Genomic DNA, 20,688 nt, shown 5'->3' with positions numbered 1-20,688 from the left:
AGAGCTCCGAGACAGGATTGTGTTGAGGCACAGATCTGGGGAAGGGTACCAAAACATTTCTGCAGCATTGAAGGTCCCCAAGAACACAGTGGCCTCCATCATTCTTAAATGGAAGAAGTTTGGAACAACCTGAAGTTTGGAACAATCTTCCTAGAGCTGGCCGCCCAGCCAAACTGAGAAATCGGGGGAGAAGGGCCTTAGTCAGGGAGGTGGTCACTCTGACAGAGCTCCAGAGTTCCTCTATGGAGATGGGAGAACCTTCCAGAAGGATAACCATCTCTGCAGCACTCCACCCATCAGGCCTTTATGGTAGAGTGGCCAGACAAAAGGCAATCCTCAGTAAAAAGGCACGACAGCCCGCTTGGAGTTTGCCAAAAAAGGCACCTTAAGGACTCTCAGACCATGAGAAACAAGATTCTCTGGTCTGATGAAACCAAGATTGAACTTTTGGCCTGAACGCCAAGTGTCACGTCTGGAGGAAACCTGGCACCATCCCTACGGTGAAGCATGGTGGAGGCAGCATCATGCTGTGGGGATGTTTTTCAGCGTCAGGGACTGGGAGACTAGTCAGGATCGAGGGAAAGATGAACGGAGCAAAGTACAGAGAGATCCTTGATAAAAACCTGCTCCAGAGTGCTCAGGACCTCAGACTTGGGTGAAGGTTCACCTTCCAACAGGACAATGACCCTAAGCACACAGCCAAGACAACGCAGGAGTGGCTTCGGGACACGTCTCTGAATGTCCTTGAGTGGCCCAGCCAGAACCCAGACTTGAACCCGATCGAACATCTCTGGAGAGACCTGAAAATAGCTGGGCAGCGACGCTCCCCATCCAACCTGACAGAGCTTGAGAGAATCTGCAGAGAAGAATGGGAGAAACTCCCCAAATATAGGTGTGCCAAGCTTGTAGCGTCATACCCAAGAATACTTGAGGCTGTAATCACTGCCAAAGGTGCTTCATCAAAGTACTGTTTTTGCTTTGTCATTATGGGGGTATTGTGTTTAGATTGATGAGGAAAACAAACAATTTAATAAATTTCAGAATAAGGCTGTAATGTAATAAAATGTGGAAAAAGTCAAGGGGTCTGAATAATTTCCGAATGCACTGTAGACATACAATAGAGTCTGTTGGATCCAATGTGGAAGTGAAGGAATATGGGGTCTCAGGCGAATAAACTTCCTTGAGGTTGACGTGGACTGTCAATGTGACTGTGGTTCATCATGTTATTTCTAGAGCTGTGTGTGACTGCTGTTTTAAATGAGGGGGAGCTATTGTTGGAAACACAAATCTGTTGGGAATATTTGATATCAGCTGAGATGTAATGCTTGTGCATGCAGTGACTCATTGTGACTTACAAACAAACAGATTTTAGTCCATTTAAAATAATCACGTTGGTGGATCCCAATAAAGTAGTATTCATCCTTAAACTACAACGTGACCAGAATTGATTTATCGACATGATTTTCTTTTTAAAGAGCATTGATGGATGATCATGGAAAATATTGTTCATTTCAGTGCTCTGGGCAGATGTTCATTAAATACATGTATTACTTTTCAATTAATTAAATGGTTTATTTAATTAATTATCAATTAGTACTTTCTGATAATCTCACATGCCTCTGCTATTATAGCCTCTTATACTGGCAGCATATTAGAGCATATTCTCTCAAATCAGAGGCTAAAGAACCAACAACAACTGCTGGATAAGTCCTCTGAGGACATTAAAAATTTATATTCTTAAAATGCTGATGTCAAAATAGAAGCTTCTTAACATCAACTGCACCCAGGACAAAAGCACAGAGACTAAAAACTACACACCACATCATGCATATCAAAGAGAGAAAACGTACTGTTGCTCAACTGCCATGGCACAATAGTGCCCCCTTTTGAAACTGAGCCTCTCCTTCAGCGCAACTGCAAACCATCTCTGCTGAGGCCACTGCACCAAATCTGGTTTGTGCTTCATAATCCTAAATCTCTCTCGCAGTCAACTGACAAAGGAATTGAAAAGGACAAGAAAAACTTGAAAAATGCAGCTCCATGTTTCGCAAATCCAAAAAAATTATTGACATAAGAAAACTTTGAAATAGAAACCATTGAAACCAGAGAGCATTTTAGCATTGGACCCAGAAACGTTGTTTTCTTCTATTCAAACTGCCGATTACACTAATTCAATTGGGAGAAAGTATCATATGAAGTCCAAGACCCAAGATAGAGGCTGCTATCATCATTGGGATCTATCAGCAGGATGTGGTAATTGGAGAATTCCCCTTGTCTCACTAGTACACAACCTCCTGTGTGTATCAGTCCTGGCAATCAAGAGTTGATTAGCTCCTCCAGCTGACAAAAGAAAGAGACATTTTTCACTGCTTCTCTCGCAGAGCCAGAGCGATTTCCAGAGACGTGGTCAGTGTGTTCAGGCCTAGACAACCGAGCCAGTGGGAACAAAAAACTGACTCCAGACAGGCCGAAGATGGCATCATATGGCAAAACGACCACATGAACTGTGCTGCTCAGATTTCAGAGTTGGACATAATGAAATAGATTTTCAGCTGAATGGTTTATAGCCCGGATAAAGAAGTAACCTTGTAGAAGTGTAACTTTGTTCTGTTCATGATGCAGCTTACTCTTTGTCCTCCAGTTGCCCTTTTGAATGTGTTTTCCAATTCTTGCACATTGTTGGGGTCTAGCTTTGTGAAATTATCCGTCATAAGAGAGTTCTGTAAAACGGATTTCAACTGTGACCGTGACATCCTATAACAAGTCATGAGACTGACTGCTCATATAATGGCAATTAACCAACTCTTGCCTCTCTCATGGGCTGTGAAAATCACTAGCCTACTGTCGATTGATTTCAAAGTGGCCCATGTGAAAATGTACTCAGGGGAGGGAGGCGTTTGTTCATCGCAGGGTTTCACCTGCTAGATAGCACAGGAAAGAGCAGCAGAGCTTCACTAACAGATCACAGTGACACTTTTAAAGGTGAGGTCGACTAGGGCTCATTTAATCGTTCTTAATGTTGTGTGTTCAATTAACACTTTGGGAGAGGACACAATCCAGCCCGGCATTAGACTCAGCGTGGAATTGCCACCAGCCTGCGGCTCTGCTCCTCTCTGTCAGAGTGTAATAGCTCCCTGTCATCCATCTGCGCTGAGCTACAGTGACGTAGGTGTGTAAATGCTGCTGGGTGTGGGCGAGCGAGAGAGCGAGAGAGAGAGAGAGGTGTGTAAATGCTGCTGGGTGTGGGCGAGCGAGAGAGCGAGAGAGAGAGGTGAGTAAATGCTGAAGAGTCAGCTGGTGGTAAATTAAAAGCAAATCAGGCTCTTAAAGTCAACCTGTGAAAAGAGAAGGGAGGAATTGTGCTTCTGTTTTGGTACATGAACAACAGAGGGGTATACTACAACGCAGGATCAATGAGTTAGCCAGCTAACTTTGATAAACAACCAGAAATAACTATTGATGTTCCGGTTCAATAAGAAAGCGGCACTTAGAGATCTGTTTTTGGCTGAGTCAATTAGACCATGTCAAGCCCTCTGGATACTCCCCTTATCTGATCCACACCACCAGACTGAAATGAGCAGCACCTGAACCATCATCTGAATAAAACATGATCCTTCCCGTTCATGAAATGCAAGCACAAGTATATGTTGTCCTTAAGGCGTGTATCATAACTGCCGAGGCAGATTTTACACACGTTATTTAGAAATGCATTGTGTCTGATATAAAGCCGTAGCACAGCTGGAAACCAATCGGTTTGTGAGCCACTTCAGTATGGCAGACACGTTCAGTACAACAGGCACACTGTGAAGGCCTGTCGAATTGGCTACCTGCTTTCAGAGCCCCTATGGGGCTGGAACACCTCAATATGCACCGACTCAGTCACTCTGAAGCATCTGCTAAAGAAAAGACTAAAGGACACATTATAATGATGCAAGTCACTTAAACTGGGACAGCAAACTTGAAAGTTCCCTGAATAAAAGTCAGTAATATGATTTAGGATGAGCTGAAATATCTCCTCTTTCATTCCAATTGCTATTATCTTTCTTGAAAAAGCTAGATGCATATTTTATAAACATGAAAGAACACTGCCATTTTGAAAAGTTTTTTAGATTTAATTTTTTTAATACATACAATTTCTCCTTGATACACAGTCAGAACGTTGCTGATTGGATTGAATGGATGAGCCCATATTTTGATCTCTCCGCCCATAGGGAGGGAATGAGGAAGGAAACATGAATCTACACCAATCAGCTCCGGAATAGTCAGGTCCACGCCTTCACTTCAGCCAGATGTTCTTATCGCCAACATCTGCGTTATAACCTGCAGCGTACTTCTTTCCCAGGAGCTTTTGAAGAGAAAAGAAAATGAGTTGATTGAATTCAAATCAAATGTATTGGTCACATACACATGGTTAGCAGCTGTTATTGCGAGTGTGTTGAAATGTTTGTGCTTCTAGTTCCGACAGTGCAGTAATATCTAGCAAGTAATATCTAACAGTTCCACAACAAATATCTAATACACACAAATCTAAGTAAAGGAATGGAAAAAGAATATATAAATATATGGATGAGCAATGTAATTGTCAGAGCGGCATAGTCTAAGATGCAATAGATAGTATAGAATATAGTATATACATATGAGATGGGTAATGCAAGATATGTAAACATTATTACGATAGTATAGAATACAGTATATACAGTTGAAGTCGGAAGTTCACATACACCTTACTCAGTTTTTCACAATTCCTGACATTTAATCCTAGTAAAAAATTCCCTGTCTTAGGTCAGTTAGGATCACCACTTTATTTTAAGAATGTGAAATGTCAGAATAATAGTAGAGAGAATGATTTATTTCAGCTTTTATTTCTTTCATCACATTCCCAGTGGGTCAGAAGTTTACATACACTCAATTAGTATTTGGTAGCATTGCCTTTAAATTGTTTAACTTGGGTCAAACGTTACGGGTAGCCTTCCACAAGCTTCCCACAATAAGTTGGGTGAATTTTGGCCCATTCCTCCTGACAGAGCTGGTGTAACTGAGTCTGGTTTGAAGGCCTCCTTGCTCGCACACACTTTTTCAGTTCTGCCCACAAATGTTCTATAGGATTGAGGTCAGGGCTTTGTGATGGCCACTCCAATACCTTGACTTTGTTGTCCTTAAGCCATTTTGCCACAACTTTGGAAGTATGCTTGGGGTCATTGTCCATTTGGAAGACCCATTTGCGACCAAGCTTTAACTTCCTGACGGATGTCTTGAGATGTTGCTTCAATATATCCACATAATTTTCCTTCCTCATGATGCCATCTATTTTGTGAAGTGCACCAGTCCCTCCTGCAGCAAAACACCCCCACAGCATGATGCTGCCACCCCTGTGCTTCACGGTTGGGATGGTGTTCTTCGGCTTACAAGCGTTCCCCTTTTTCCTCCAAACATAACGATGGTCATTATGGCCAAACAGTTCTATTTTTGTTTCATCAGACCAGAGGACATTTCTCCAAAAAGAATGATCTTTGTCCCCATGTGCAGTTGCAAAAAGTAGTCTGGCTTTTTTATGGCGGTTTTGGAGCAGTGGCTTCTTCCTTGCTGAGCGGCCTTTCAGGTTATGTCGATATAGGACTAGTTTTACTGTGGCTATAGATACTTTTGTACATGTTTCCTCCAGCATCTTCACAAGGTCCTTTGCTGTTGTTCTGGGATTTATTTGCAATTTTCGCACCAAAGTACGTTAATCTCTAGGAGACAGAACGCGTCTCCTTCCTGAGCGGTATGACGGCTGCGTGGTCCCATGGTGTTTATACTTGCGTACTATTGTTTGTACAGATGAACGTGGTACCTTCAGTTGTTTGGAAATTGCTCCCAAGGATGAACCAGACTTGTGGAGGTCTACAATTTTTTTGTGAGGTCTTTGCTGATTTCGTTTGATTTTCCCATGATGTCAAGCAAAGTTTGAAGGTAGGCCTTGAAATACATCCACAGGTACACCTCCAATTGACTCAAATTATGCCAATTAGCCTATCAGAAGCTTCTAAAGCCATGATATCATTTTCTAGAATTTTCCAAGCTGTTTAAAAGGGACAGTCAACTTAGTGTATGTAAACTTCTGACCCAATGGAATTGTGATACAGTGAATTATAAGTGAAATAATCTGTCTGTAAACAATTGTTGAAAAAATTACTTGTGTCATGCACAAAGTAGATGTCCTAACCGACTTGCCAAAACTATAGTTTGTTAACAAGAAATGTGTGGAGTGGTTGAAAAATGAGTTTTAATGACTAAGTGTATGTTAACTTCCGACTTCAACTGTACATATGAGAGGAGTAATGCAAGATATGTCAACATTATTAAAGTGGCATTATTAAAGTGACTAGTGTTCCATTTATTAAAGTGCCATTATTAAAGTGACTAGTATTCCATTTATTAAAGTGCCATTATTAAAGTGACTAGTATTCCATTTATTAAAGTGGTCAGTGGTTAGATGGAGAGGAGTGACATGGGAAATAGCCTATTAGGCATGCTAACACATCTGGGATGTGCTGGAATAGTTGGCAAATATAATATAGCAAGGAAATGTAAGTGAAGTTGCAAGGAACATTAGACAGGTTGGCTAAAAGTAAACAAGAACGACTTAAAAGGGATACTTTGGGATTCTGCTAATCTACTTCCCCAGAGTCAGATGAACTTGTGGATACCATTTTTATGTCTCTGTGTTCAGTATGAAAGAAGTTAGAGGTAGTTTCGCGAGCCAATGCTAACTAGCGTTAGCGCAATGACTAACGCTCGTTAGCAATTGCGCCAGTGCTAGTTTGCAACTTCCTTCAAACTGCAGGCAGGTACATAAAAAATGGTATCCATGAGTTCATCTGACTCTGGGGAAGTAGATAAAGGGCCTCGTTGCCAACATCCCAAAGTATCCCTTTAAGGCTGAGCATGGAATTACATCAAGTGGGTAATAGTTAATATGTTCTGAAACCCTCTGAGGCAGGGGGCAAGTCATAGCCTATACTTTACTAACCAATAATTAAAACTAAGCCAATGCAAGGGGTTTCAATCACCATAAGTCCAAAAACAGTTGTGGGAATTGCTTGGGTAAGAAGTGAGATTCCACAGGTCACTTGGGCAGTTCTCTGATTTAAGGAGCCGGACCTACTTAACCCCCTAAGCTTTGAAGAACCAGCCACTCAAGACTCATCCATCCTTGGACGTTGGATGATAGTGAAGACTAATGGTATAGCAAAGTGTTTGTGTCACTGGGGGCGACATTGCAATCCATCACCTCAGAGCCTTGGAAAACAGCACGTTATGAGTTACTGCTAATGTGATAAGTTACTGCATTAGTTACTGCTAATGTGATAAAATACTGCTAATATGATAAGTTACTGCTAATATGATAAGTTACTGCATTAGTTACTGCTAATGTGATAAGTTACTGCATTAGTTACTGCTAATATGATAAGTTACTGCATTAGTTACTGCTAATATGATAAGATACTGCTAATATGATAAGATACTGCTAATGTGATAAGTTACTGCATTAGTTACTGCTAATATGATAGACTGCCAGGCCGCTCTCTGTCACCCGGGCCATGCTACACCATTAGTCTTGTGAGTATGAAACAAAAATAGTCTAGAATTAACAGAGTCCTACATTAACACTGCTTCGCTTTCTCTTAACTGTTATCAGGCAGTCAAAGAAGCTAAAAATAAATACATTTATTTACAGCTTCAAAGACAATAATTCAAGATTGGAGAAGTGGTGTTTGATTGCTAATATCAATATTGATAGGCATTAAAGTTGTATTTTATTTACTTTGTTTGAGTTCTTGGCATCTGCTGTTCAACTCAAGTTTTTTAGCTGGCGAAGCCTTAATGAATCACCAAACAGACAAGCCCCTATCGGTTCCTAGTTTTGTCAAACACAGTACAGTACATGCTCTATTGCAGAATCCTACCCTGCACTTCAGCAGAAGTGAACTTTGTCAACATAGAAGTACGGAAGGTTTAGACAACCTAAGCTCGCCAAAGTTCACATTCCCCAAGATTATCCTCCCACTTGTTCCAGTATGATAATGCGCAACAAGCAAAATGTCATCTCAAAGAACCCTGTAGCACATTATATACCCCCATTTTATAGCAGCAGCCAGACAACTCATCTCCAGTCAATAAACTTTAAAGGTCAGAACAGAATGTTTTCCTGCAAGACTGATGATGACAATGACTTGGAGAATATTCCACATCTGGCATTTCTCTTTATCATTAGATATTTCAGCTAACAAAATAGTTGTTTATGATGGAGGAAAAATCACTGTGGACGGACACAACCCAGAAGAGAGGGAGAAGGAAAATACTACACACAAAAAAAAAAAAAAGGTGAAAAGGAGTAGTGTTTAGGTCGACCTCATTATCCAGTATGGTTTAGGTCTACCTCATTATCCAGTATGGTTTAGGTCGACCTCATTATACTCCACTTCTCTCATAGTGTGGTTATATCAGGTCATCTAGCACCACAACATCATTAGTGAAGTAGTCTGGATATATCAGGTGATCTAACATCATTAGTGAAGTAGTCTGGATATATCAGGTGATCTAACATCATTAGTGAAGTAGTCTGGATATATCAGGTGATCTAACATCATTAGTGAAGTAGTCTGGATATATCAGGTGATCTAACATCATTAGTGAAGTAGTCTGGATATATCAGGTGATCTAACATCATTAGTGAAGTAGTCTGGATATATCAGGTGATCTAACATCATTAGTGAAGTAGTCTGGATATATCAGGTGATCTAACATCATTAGTGAAGTAGTCTGGATATATCAGGTGATCTAACATCATTAGAGAAGTAGAGCACTTTTCTCCCTTACCGATTTGAAGGCGTAGTAGCCTGCGTCATACTCGTGAGCTCCGATGGTGACCTCAGGGAGGAAGTTGGGTACAAGGGTCAGGTCTGCCACCCTCATCTTGTCTTCCACCCTGGGGGGAGAGAGGCAGGAAAACAGCAGGCTGATGAGAAGGCCTACAGAGCGCCAATATGAACTATACAGTATAGGCCTACCCATGTACTGTACGTGACAGGAATGTACCGACAACACTTTGTTTTAGGTCTACACATGTAGGGAACAAATGAAGTGGTTATACTTACAGCATTCTCATGTAGTGTAATGTGACATCATCCTGTTCTACCCAAGGTCCTTTCTCGAACTTCAAGTACTCAATGTCTTCTGCAATCTGTAGATGAGAAAAACTAAAAGAAATGTAAGTCTATTTTGACGAGAGGATTCTGTAAGGGAATAAGAGGGGTTACCAATAGCAATCAGTGCATTTCAGGTTCATGCATTGGGAAGACCTATAACATAACATCAACAGCATGTTTGTGTTCTCACCAGAAACTACAAGGGTCTCCAATTATTATCCATGTCTCTAGTAGAGATGTAGCGATTCACCCATACGAATCAGTCCCGTTTCAAATGTTTAAGACATGAGTGCATCAGTCTGCGTGACCCCAAACCGATCCAAATGTAGCATGCATCGGTCAGAAAAATCGGTTCAAATGTTACAAATCGGCGGCTAACTTTTTTTTGTTGTTGCTCAAATTCCTCTCGCTCTACCTTCCGAAAATACCTAATATTTTCTGACAACTGCGTCCTCTCCTTCAGTGTGGAACTAAGCATACAATTATGTTGACAGCCATTGATCTACAGGTCATTTTCCATGCCAAAAAAACCCAGGCAATATCAGTAGCATAGTCAAACTGCGCGCTGTGTGCAGCTTCGTGCACTGACCAAAGAGAGGTAGGCCTATTCCTGATCTGGCACATCTGCAGGTCACCTTGAGCATTAAAATGTTTGTAAAATGGCTTGTGCAATATTAGGCTTTATTAGTTAAGTGACAACCAATGTAATAGGGCTGGGAATTGCCAGGAACATTTTACATTTACATTTTAGTCATTTTGCAGACGCTCTTATCCAGAGCGACTTACAGGAGCAATTAGGGTTAAGTGCCTTGCTCAAGGGCACATCGACAGACTCTGAGAAACTGATAAAGGCAGAGCCGAGAGCGTCGGCAGGTCTTGGCGGGGGAGCCGTGCTTTGATGAACATTGGGCTTGCAGCCTTTGCAAGTATCCACATTGCACTCATCTTAATGGGGGGAGGTTGTCATTCGCTGCTGGGTAGGGAAGCCGGTGGGGAAGACAGGTAGTGAGGGGGAATTTGGGGAACCAGATAAGACATGGGGTTGCTATGGTTGCGATCCATCTCCCCCACTAGCCACGCCAAACGGTCCAACGGTGTTGCACACGCCCAGTCAACTGGGAGAGCCAAGTGTTTTTAAAATGTTACATTTAAAATGTTCAATGTTATGTCCTCTTTCGTTGTGTCACTTTTTAGCTTAATAGTGTGCCTTACACCTTCAGGTCATTGTAGTACTTCTGATTGGGTTACAGAGACTGCAGGAATTTAGCAGGTCGCCTAGCATTTCATGCACACCGTCTTATGAAAGGGTGTAGTTAATAAAGATCATTGTTTGCTATATCTGTGTTGAGTTTTGATGTCCTATCCTCTGACGGCGGACCATACCGGTCAAACTAAGGGTGGTGGCAGCGTCCCGCTACTCTGCTCAATCCAGTACTTGCCCCACGTCTCGGGTTGTCTAACCAGCTTTATTACAATCTGTATTGGGGTACGATTATTTTTAAAATAATATACATTACAAAACATACACAAACAAACATTCACAACTTCAACACTGCCCAGACCCACCAGCTCACCCCCCCCCCCCCCCCCCCCCCCCCATCTCCAGCGCCCACATCACTCTCCGCCACATGGCCTCAAACTGCACCATCCTGTTTCTCTCTATCACCCACGCACTTTCAACATTTAGATAACAAAGCATTTGACCTTTCCAATGTGTTAACGAGGGAGGATTGGTTGATTTCCAGTTAAGTGTAAGTTTTTTTTTTCAAGATAATTGACGAGAAAAGGAAAGTCCAACCCATCGGGTATCTCACTGCACCCTCACATGCCATGTCTTGAACTATGCAGACAAACGGATTAAAAGTAAATTTACGTAGTAATACTTCTGACAGCCAACTTTTTAACTCTGCCAATAGCTTTTGGACTTTATAGCACAGCTCTTTTTGTCTAAGAGCCTGTTAGTTAGATGGGCTCTATGAGAGCCTGTTAGTTAGATGGGCTCTATGAGAGCCTGTTAGTTAGATGGGCTCTATGAGAGCCTGTTAGTTAGATGGGCTCTATGAGAGCCTGTTAGTTAGATGGGCTCTATGAGAGCCTGTTAGTTAGATGGGCTCTATGAGAGCCTGTTAGTTAGATGGGCTCTATGAGAGCCTGTTAGTTAGATGGGCTCTATGAGAGCCTGTTAGTTAGATGGGCTCTATGAGAGCCTGTTAGTTAGATGGGCTCTATGAGAGCCTGTTAGTTAGATGGGCTCTATGAGAGCCTGTTAGTTAGATGGGCTCTATGAGAGCCTGTTAGTTAGATGGGCTCTGTGAGAGCCTGTTAGTTAGATGGGCTCTGTGAGAGCCTGTTAGTTAGATGGGCTCTGTGAGAGCCTGTTAGTTAGATGGGCTCTATGAGAGCCTGTTAGTTAGATGGGCTCTATGAGAGCCTGTTAGTTAGATGGGCTCTATGAGAGCCTGTTAGTTAGATGGGCTCTATGAGAGCCTGTTAGTTAGATGGGCTCTATGAGAGCCTGTTAGTTAGATGGGCTCTATGAGAGCCTGTTAGTTAGATGGGCTCTATGAGAGCCTGTTAGTTAGATGGGCTCTATGAGAGCCTGTTAGTTAGATGGGCTCTATGAGAGCCTGTTAGTTAGATGGGCTCTATGAGAGCCTGTTAGTTAGATGGGCTCTATGAGAGCCTGTTAGTTAGATGGGCTCTATGAGAGCCTGTTAGTTAGATGGGCTCTATGAGAGCCTGTTAGTTAGATGGGCTCTATGAGAGCCTGTTAGTTAGATGGGCTCTATGAGAGCCTTTGTATCTCATACCATCTATCATATGAACATCCACTTCTGACTCAAATAGGGTTCCCTCAAGATTTAAAATCGAAATTTCTTGAATTTGTATTTGAAAATATCTACATTGGTCAGTCCAGAATTGCTTTTGAATTCTGTAATGGAAATAAATCAAGTCATTTAAGGTTTTCTATGTGTTTAGTTTTCCATGTGGACCAATTTAAAAATCGGTAAATTCTGAAAAGCTATCCAAGGATTGTTCCATAAGGTTGTATTTTTAGGGACTGATATTGTAGTGTTCTTAACTATGACGTTTTAAAAGTTCTTAGCTTTATCCTTTGAAAAGACACGTGAAAAGATTCTGGGGATGAGAATGCGCAAAACAGTAGGAACACCTTGCTAATATTGACCTTTTGCCCTCAGAATAGCCTCAATTTGTCGGGGCATGGACTACAAGGTGTCGAAAGCGTTCCACAGGGATGCTGGCCCATGTTCACTCCAATGCTTCCCACAGTTGTGTCAAGTTGTCTGGATGTCCTTTGGGTGGTGGACCATTCTTGATACACACGGGAAACTGTTGAGCGTGAAAAATCCAGCAGCGTTGCAGTTCTTGACACACTCAAACCAGTGCGCCTGGCACCTACTACCATACCCCACTCAAAAGGCACTTCAATATTTTGTCTTGTCTATTCACCCTCTGAATGGCACACATACAATCCATGTCTCAATTGTCTCAAGGCTTAAAAATCATTTGTTAACCGGACTCCTCCCCTTCAGCTACACTGATTGAAGTGGATTTAACAGGTTTTTTTTATTTATTTTTTATTTCACCTTTATTAACCAGGTAAACCAGTTGAGAACAAGTTCTCATTTACAACTGCGACCTGGCCAAGATAAAGCAAAGCAGTGCGATAAAAACAACAACAGAGTTACATATGGGGTAAAACAAAACAAAGTCAAAAATACAACAGAAATACATATAATATACAGTGTGTGCAAATTTAGCAAGTTATGGAGGTAAGGCAATAAAATAGGCTATAGTGCAAAATAATTACAATTAGTATTAACACTGGAATGATAGATGTGCAAGAGATGATGTGCAAATAGAGATACTGGGGTACAAATGAGCAAAATAAATAACAATATAGGGATGAGGTAGTTGGGCGGGCTAATTTCAGATGGGCTGTGTACAGGTGCAGTGATCGGTAAGGTGCTCAGACAACTGATGCTTAAAGTTAGTGAGGGAGATAAGTGTCTCCAGCTTCAGAGATTTTTGCAATTTGTTCCAGTCATTGGCAGCAGAGAACTGGAAGGAATTGCGGCCAAAGGAGGTGTTGGCTTTGGGGATGACCAGTGAGATATACCAGCTGGAGCGCAGACTACGGGTGGGTGTTGTTATGGTGACCAATGAGCTAAGATAAGACGGGGATTTGCCTAGCAGTGATTTATAGATGGCCTGGAGCCAGTGGGTTTGGCGACGAATATGTAGTGAGGACCAGCCAACAAAAGCGTACAGGTCACAGTGGTGGGTATTATATGGGGCTTTGGAGACAAAACGGATGGCACTGTGATAGACTACATCCAATTTTCTGAGTAGAGTGTTGGAGGCTATTTTGTAAATGACATCGCCGAAGTCAAGGATCGGTAGGATAGTCAGTTTTACGAGGGCATGTTTGGCAGCATGAGTGAAGGAGGCTTTGTTGCGAAATAGGAAACCGATTCTAGATTTAACTTTGGATTGGAGATTCTTAATGTGAGTCTGGAAGGAGAGTTTACAGTCTAACCAGACACCTAGATATTTGTAGTTGTCCACATACTCTAGGTCAGACCCGTCGAGAGTAGTGATTCTAGTCGGGTGGGCGGGTGCAAGCAGCGTTCGGTTGAAGAGCATGCATTTAGTTTTACTAGTGTTTAAGAGCAGTTGGAGGCTACTGAAGGAGTGTTGTATGGAATTGAAGCTCGTTTGGAGGTTTGTTAACACAGTGTCCAATGAAGGGCCAGATGTATACAAAATGGTGTCGTCTGCGTAGAGGTGGATCTGAGAGTCACCAGCAGCAAGGTGACATCAATAAGGGATCATAGCTTTCACCTGGATTCCCCTGGTCAGTCTGTCTATGTCAGGTGTTCCTAATTTGTACACTCCGTGTATGTCGCAAGTAAAGGCCTTGGGTGGCGAGTTGACACACAATTCCATGTCTGGAAGGTTAAAATCCCCCTCAGACTTAGGCAGATGTAAAGCTTTCCTTTTTATTCTTTGAGTTTTATTTGCCCATATAAAGTCTTATATCAGAGTATACTTTTTAAAGAATGTCTTCGGTGGGATGATTGGTATTACCGAGAATAAACAGATTCTCACGATTCTATATGTATTGCGATTTGATGTTCCAAACATTTTGCTCACCATATGTCTGCCGCAGAGGGACGAGAGAGCCATAAAATCAGTCATGGAAATAAATGTGCTGAAAACAAATTGGCTCCCTGTTTAAAAAAGAAGATGTCGAACAAACTATGAAGGAAAAATACTGGACTTTTGGTGCAGGTACAGACAACTAGAGTAAAAATAATATTGCGATATTGTCAAAACTATACGATATATCATCAAAGATAATATCCCGATATGTAACTGTATCGTTTCCCCCTACTCCCATCACCACGATGTAATTTGCTAGGTAATTTTTTTTATCAAATGCGCTGTTGAAAATTGTATTTTACCGGAATAAAAGTAGCCTAAGCTACCGCCGGAGACAACTCATCTGGCTATAGGTAGGCTACATGCTAATCGGGGCTTACATTAGATTGTATTTTGGTTCCCCATCAGCACTAGTTTTGTTAGTTTTGCTTGAAACAATCAGTATATATGGTCATTTTTAGATATACAGGGTAAAGTTGATCATTTCATAATGAGAACAGCAATTGCAATGCGGGTAGCAAAAGCATGGTCGAAGCAGGAGAAGAGAAGCAAAGAAATCCAAAGTTGTTCCAGTATATTCACTGGCTATGTCATAACGCTAACACTTTTCATCTGCAAAAATGAGAAATTACTTAGTGGGTGATCAGATTCAAATCAAATGTAGGGGAGGACAAAAAGCAAGCATTGCCCCCCCCCCCCCCCCCCCCTAGTCATGCACTGTATTTTCTTACCCTCTCGATGTCTTGTGCCTGGGTTGCATCATAAGCGAGCAATTCTGCATTCTCACTGAAATACAGAAGAAAAAAAAACTCTCAAAAGAGTGAAGAGCTCATGAAGAGCCATCCATGTGGTCATCGCAGAAGTATCAAGGATAGTATTCCCTTCACTAGACAGCTTTGTAGTCCACTAACCTGATTTTGGGAAGGTAGGTCTTCTTGTAGGCATCCTCAATGCTCTTCAGATAGGGTAGGGGTACATTCTGAGGGTAAGACAGGAACAACAACACACTTTAGAAAATAGGCTATTTGAAAAGATACAATACAGTGGCTTGCGAAAGTATTCACCCCCCTTGGCATTTTTCCTATTTTGTTGCCTTACAACCTGGAATTAAAATGGATTTTTGGGAGAGTTTGTATCATTTGATTTACACAACACAAAACAATTACAACTTTGAAGATGCAAAATATGTTTAATTGTGAAACAAACAAGAACAGAAAACTTGAGCGTGCATAACTATTCACCCCCCCCCCCCCCCCAAAGTCAATACTTTGTAGAGCCACCTTTTGCAGCAATTACAGCTGCAAGCCTCTTGGGGTATGTCTCTATAAGCTTGGCACATCTAACCACTGGGATTTCTGCCCATTCTTCAAGGCAAAACTGCTCCAGCTCCTTCAAGTTGGATGGGTTCCGCTGGTGTATAGCAATCTTTAAGTCAGTCTCAATTGGATTGAGGTCTGGGCTTTGACTAGGCCATTCCAAGACATTAAAATATTTCCCCTTAAACCACTCAAGTGTTGCCTTAGCAGTGTGCTTAGTGTCATTGTCCTGCTGGAAGGTGAACCTCCATCCCAGTCTCAAATCTCCGGAAGACTGAAACAGGTTTCCCTCAAGAATTCCCCTGTATTTAGCGCCATCCATCATTCCTTCAATTCTGAAGGAATTGCCGATGAAAAACATCCCGACAGCATGATGCTGCCACCACCATGCTTCACTGTGGGGATGGTGTTCTCGGGGTGATGAGAGGTGTTGGGCTTGCACCAGACATAGTGTTTTCCTTGATGGCCAAAAAGCTCAATTTTAGTCTCATCTGACCAGAATACCTTACATATGTTTGGGGAGTCTCCCACATGCCTTTTGCTTATTTTTTTCTTGAAGCAATGGCTTTTTTCTGGCCACTCTTCCATAAAGCCCAGCTCTGTGGAGTGTACGGCTTAAAGTGGTCCTATGGACAGATACTCCAATCTCCGCTGTGGAGCATTGCTGCTCCTTCAGGGTTATCTTTGGTCTCTTTGTTGACTCTCTGATTAATGCCCTCCTTGCCTGGTCTGTGAGTTTTGGTGGGCGGCCCTCTCTTGGCAAGTTTGTTGTGGTGCCATATTCTTTCAATTTTTTAATAATGGATTTAATGGTGCGCCGTGGGATGTTCAAAGTTTCGGATATTTTTTTATAACCCAACCCTGATCTGTACTTCTCCACAACTTTGTCCCTGACCTGTTTGGAGAGCTCCTTGGTCTTCATGGTGCCGCTTGCTTGATGGTGTTGTAGACTCTGTGGCCTTTCAGAACAGGTGTATATATACACACTGAGATCATGTGACAGATCATGTGACACTTAAATAAAGTCCACCTGTGTGCAATCTAACTAATTATGTGACTTCTGAAGGTAATTGGTTGCACCAGATCTTATTTAGGGGCTTCATAGCAAAGGGGGTGAATACGTAGGCACGCACCACTTTTCCGATCTTTATTTTTTAGATTTTTTTTACACATTATTTTTTTCATTTCACTTCACCAATTTGGACTATTTTGTGTATGTCCATTACATGAAATCCAAATTAAAATAAATTAAAATTACAGGTTGTACTGCAACAAAATAGGAAAAACACCAAGGGGGATGAATACTTTTGCAAGGCACTGTAGCTACACCACATTCAACACAATTTACTGGCTTAGTAGAAGTGCCTTAAATGGATTCAAAGTTATCACCCAAAGTGGTCAACAAGCAGAAGATCAGTTTGGAACTGCTGTTGAAACAGATTGTCACCTTCAATGATCTGATTTGTAGAGTGGAAAGGTAATGAGGCCTAACTTGACAATACTCATTGCACACACACTATCAAACGGTTCAGTGGGAACTGGCAACTGATACAAATCTATGCCAAGGGCCACACTTGGATTCTTATCCGGGCATCAGCTTGATTTCATTCCTTTATTGACCAGTATTAAGTTTAAAACCTTGAGGAGTTTAGCAGATGGTTTTGTGCCAAAATGCTACACGTCCACTACTATTAGCGATCTAAAACACAGTGCAGCTTTCGGCCATATAGCCTGAACAGGACATTAGATGAAAATGGTTATTTAACAAGCACCCTAAACATTGAATAGCATACATTTTCACACAGCATACGTTCTCACACAGCATAAGTTTTATTTTTCAAAGCAAAAAAAGCTCTGTCATGTGTTTCACTGAGAGGATATATCTATAACTCTAAGGGAGTGTGATTCTAATTTATCAGCTTTAAAACTGATGCCTGAACATATGTTTTACACTTCAATCCAATCAGAGACGTGTGAGAATAACACACACAACAAAAAAACTTGGAACACTGATCTAAAGCATGAATCAAACGACGCAAGTTGAAAATAGCCTAGGATTTAAGCACTGATGACTTGTCCTAAGCACTACTCTAAGACTCCATATTTTACTTGATTTGCACCGGATTCCACCAACCCTCCGTGATTATCTTTAAAGAGGGGATTATGTCTGGGGCCACAATGCTAATAACTACCAGGCTGTGTGAGGCCCACCTGCCTGCCAAGTGTGAGAGATCCTAAATGGGCAGCGCATGCCGGAAAGCATAACTCATTTCTGTAATTGTGACTGATTACCATAGGCATTTGGCAAATTAAAGATTCCAATTAAGAACATTAATCTCCATTTGCAACAGGCTGAGCATATTGTTTTCTGTTTCTGAAATAGATCATAACCACTGTACAGTTTGAGACAATATTAAAATGCTGTTAGTTTAAAGCACCAACGACATCAATATAAGAAAAGCTTTTAGCGGTGCCAGGCATTCACACAATTTACAATAATTATTGGACAGGTCTCAAAAATCGGTTGAATAAAACTTGTTCAGTCACATTCCACAGGTTCTGCCGCCTGATAATGGATGATCTTTCACACAGACAGACGATATGCCAAGAAGAGTATAGTATGGATGATATTTTCTTTGCCTGGGTCTCCCTACCTTTCCTGACGTCTTCAGCTTCTTCTGCACTTCTTCTGCTGGCGTGTCCACATAGATGACCAAGTGAGGGGGAAGGAACTCGCAGATACTGATACCTTTAATTTCATTGTAGTGGTCCACACCTGCATTACAGAACATACAAGATTCATCAACCTCAGCACTGTAAAATGCCCCCTTGGTATTTATGGTGGCATACAGGAAAAAAAGCTTATTCACCCAGTTTATTTATTTAAAACACTAATGACCTTTCAATATCATGACATTTTCAGGTTGGTGTTAAACCAGATCTGAGTCATAACAATGCAATACGACTATTCAGATCTGTTCCACCCTCGTTATAGGGATTTCAGTACTTACACTGTCTTCTGATGTAGCCCTGTTTGAACATAGCCTCCACAAACACCATGTCACTGTAGGGGGAGCGCTCTAAGATCACACCTTGGCCTAGAGTGAGAGAAAGTTTATGAGAAGAGCATGAATAGAATAATGTTTGTTTAAGATCTAAATGCAAACAGACATTTAGAATAACACTAGGCATTAATTTAACTACAGAAACGTAAGGTCAAGAGCTAAATGTCTGTTGTTTTTCCCGATAGCCTAACACAATCTTGCTGTAATTTGTGAGTGATATGTGAGCGCATTCCTTAGCCAACCAGCCATACCTGTGGTGAGCAGGTGTTCCATGGCGTCTGACCACTGCAGGAGCCTCATGAGGTACATCCATGCCTGCAGCCGGTAGGAGTTCCCGTCAGCAGCCTTGGGGTCTGCGTAGAACTTCTCCAGGCTGCAGTTACCGTTAAAGGCGGTTGGCAGAGGCGCCTTCTCCTCTGTCATCTTGTCCAAGTAGTGCGTGTCAGGCTCGGGCATGTACAGCATCCCTACAGACATCAGGCAAAGTGTTCATGTTGTCAATCTACGGGGTCGTTGTGCCCTTCTGTTTTGTCCCAGAAGGTAGGAAAGGTAAGGGATTAAAAAAGGAAAATGTTGGGACTACCAAAGAATACCATAACTACGCCACATTCTTATGCACTTTAAATGAGTCAGAAAAATGAAAATGATTGGCGTTATCAACTTCTAACTACCCAACTTATAAAGCCTAATAAACAATTAGTTTAGACATCAATAATTGCATTGACAACAGCCTGATCATTACCCAGCTTGTCAGCCAGATTCCGGGCCAGCGCTCCCTTTCCTGAGGCCAGGTTGCCATCAATAGAGATTATCTTGCTGTTCTCCTTGAACCTTGGGGTTGTCCTCTCGCCCAGTGCATATGCCCACCAACCGTACCGCAGGTTCCTTACTGAGCTTGTGTGAATACCAGCCTAAAAGACAGAAGATATGTTTATCAATTAACAGTAGTTCACAAATCAAATATTGAATGGGCATTTGAGTGTCATGCTTCTGTCCTGTCAACAGGTAATAGCTGGTCCACCGGGCAACCTTCTGACCATCCTGCCCACCATGAATGAAGCATATTTCGATAGATAGCTATCTCATTGTAGTTGATAAAACTGAGAATGACTAAGTTAGCTAGCCAATGTTGAGCTCATCTAGCGAACGTTAGCTAATTAATTTAGCTAACTAGCTAGACATCTTGTTTGAGTTAAATGCATATTGCTGTTAATTATTCACAATACATTATTGCAGAATAGTTGTTGACTGTTAGCCTTGTTAGCATTAGAATTGTTGTTCTGGTGTCCTTGTACCGAAGCGTGTGAACTTGATGCCCTTCGTTGCGCGAGAGAGCATTTAGGCAATTAGGCAATCTTACCGTCCGAATAGTTGTCCCTACTTTGAACACGGCGGTCCCCGAGGGGAGGACCAGCCGGATCACCCGTAACGCCATGGTTAATTAGCACCAGAACCACAGATTGTCCCCCAAATCGCCCTATTTGCTAGTTCTTCGAGGCGCAACAATAACGCGTTGAGGGGCGGGGGTCTTGCCGGTAGTCGCGTAATATTGACGTCATCAAGAGTGTGCAATTGTATTGCCTGAAAGAAAAATAGGACATTCAAAAGGGCACCACAAGCCCTAGCAAGAGAATTATAAAATGATAAACATGATCTAGCTACTGTCTCTTTTAGAAGAGTTACAGGGTGTGTTGAGTGGTGGTATCCCGTCCTCCCCGGCAGTTGGCATGGTGCAGGAGCAGATAGGATCAAAGTAGTGAAATGGTGAAGTCTGTAGTGGGTTTTTAATGAGTGTAGGTGGCAGCTGCTGAAAAGTGTGTACGATATTTTATTGCAGAAGAGTTATAAGATGTTTTAGAGATGTATTTTAATGAAACAGTGGTATATAGGTGTAGGGTTGGTTGGTGGCGCAATTTCTTACTTTTTCCC

At 41.8% G+C, this 20,688-nt stretch overlaps 1 protein-coding gene across 1 annotated transcript; it reads right to left on the bottom strand.

Annotated features, from left to right (window-relative positions):
* Positions 1–4,095: 4,095 nt before the first annotated feature.
* On the bottom strand, positions 4,096–20,304 carry LOC311129994 (NADH dehydrogenase [ubiquinone] 1 alpha subcomplex subunit 10, mitochondrial-like). The gene is made up of 10 exons (XM_084162575.1): positions 20,120–20,304; positions 19,502–19,670; positions 19,011–19,226; positions 18,706–18,792; positions 18,349–18,470; positions 15,290–15,357; positions 15,110–15,164; positions 9,141–9,226; positions 8,863–8,971; positions 4,096–4,345 (listed from the first exon to the last, which is right to left on the bottom strand). Exons 1-10 carry the CDS (start codon positions 20,192–20,194, stop codon positions 4,277–4,279), a joined length of 1,056 nt encoding a protein of 351 aa, XP_084018701.1. The 5' UTR covers positions 20,195–20,304; the 3' UTR covers positions 4,096–4,276.
* Positions 20,305–20,688: the final 384 nt, after the last annotated feature.

The sequence above is a fragment of the Coregonus lavaretus genome (genome assembly GCF_964263955.1).
Source record: "Coregonus lavaretus genome assembly, chromosome: 5".
Lineage (NCBI taxonomy): Eukaryota > Metazoa > Chordata > Actinopteri > Salmoniformes > Salmonidae > Coregonus > Coregonus lavaretus.
This window is presented reverse-complemented; position numbering and strand designations above follow the sequence as displayed.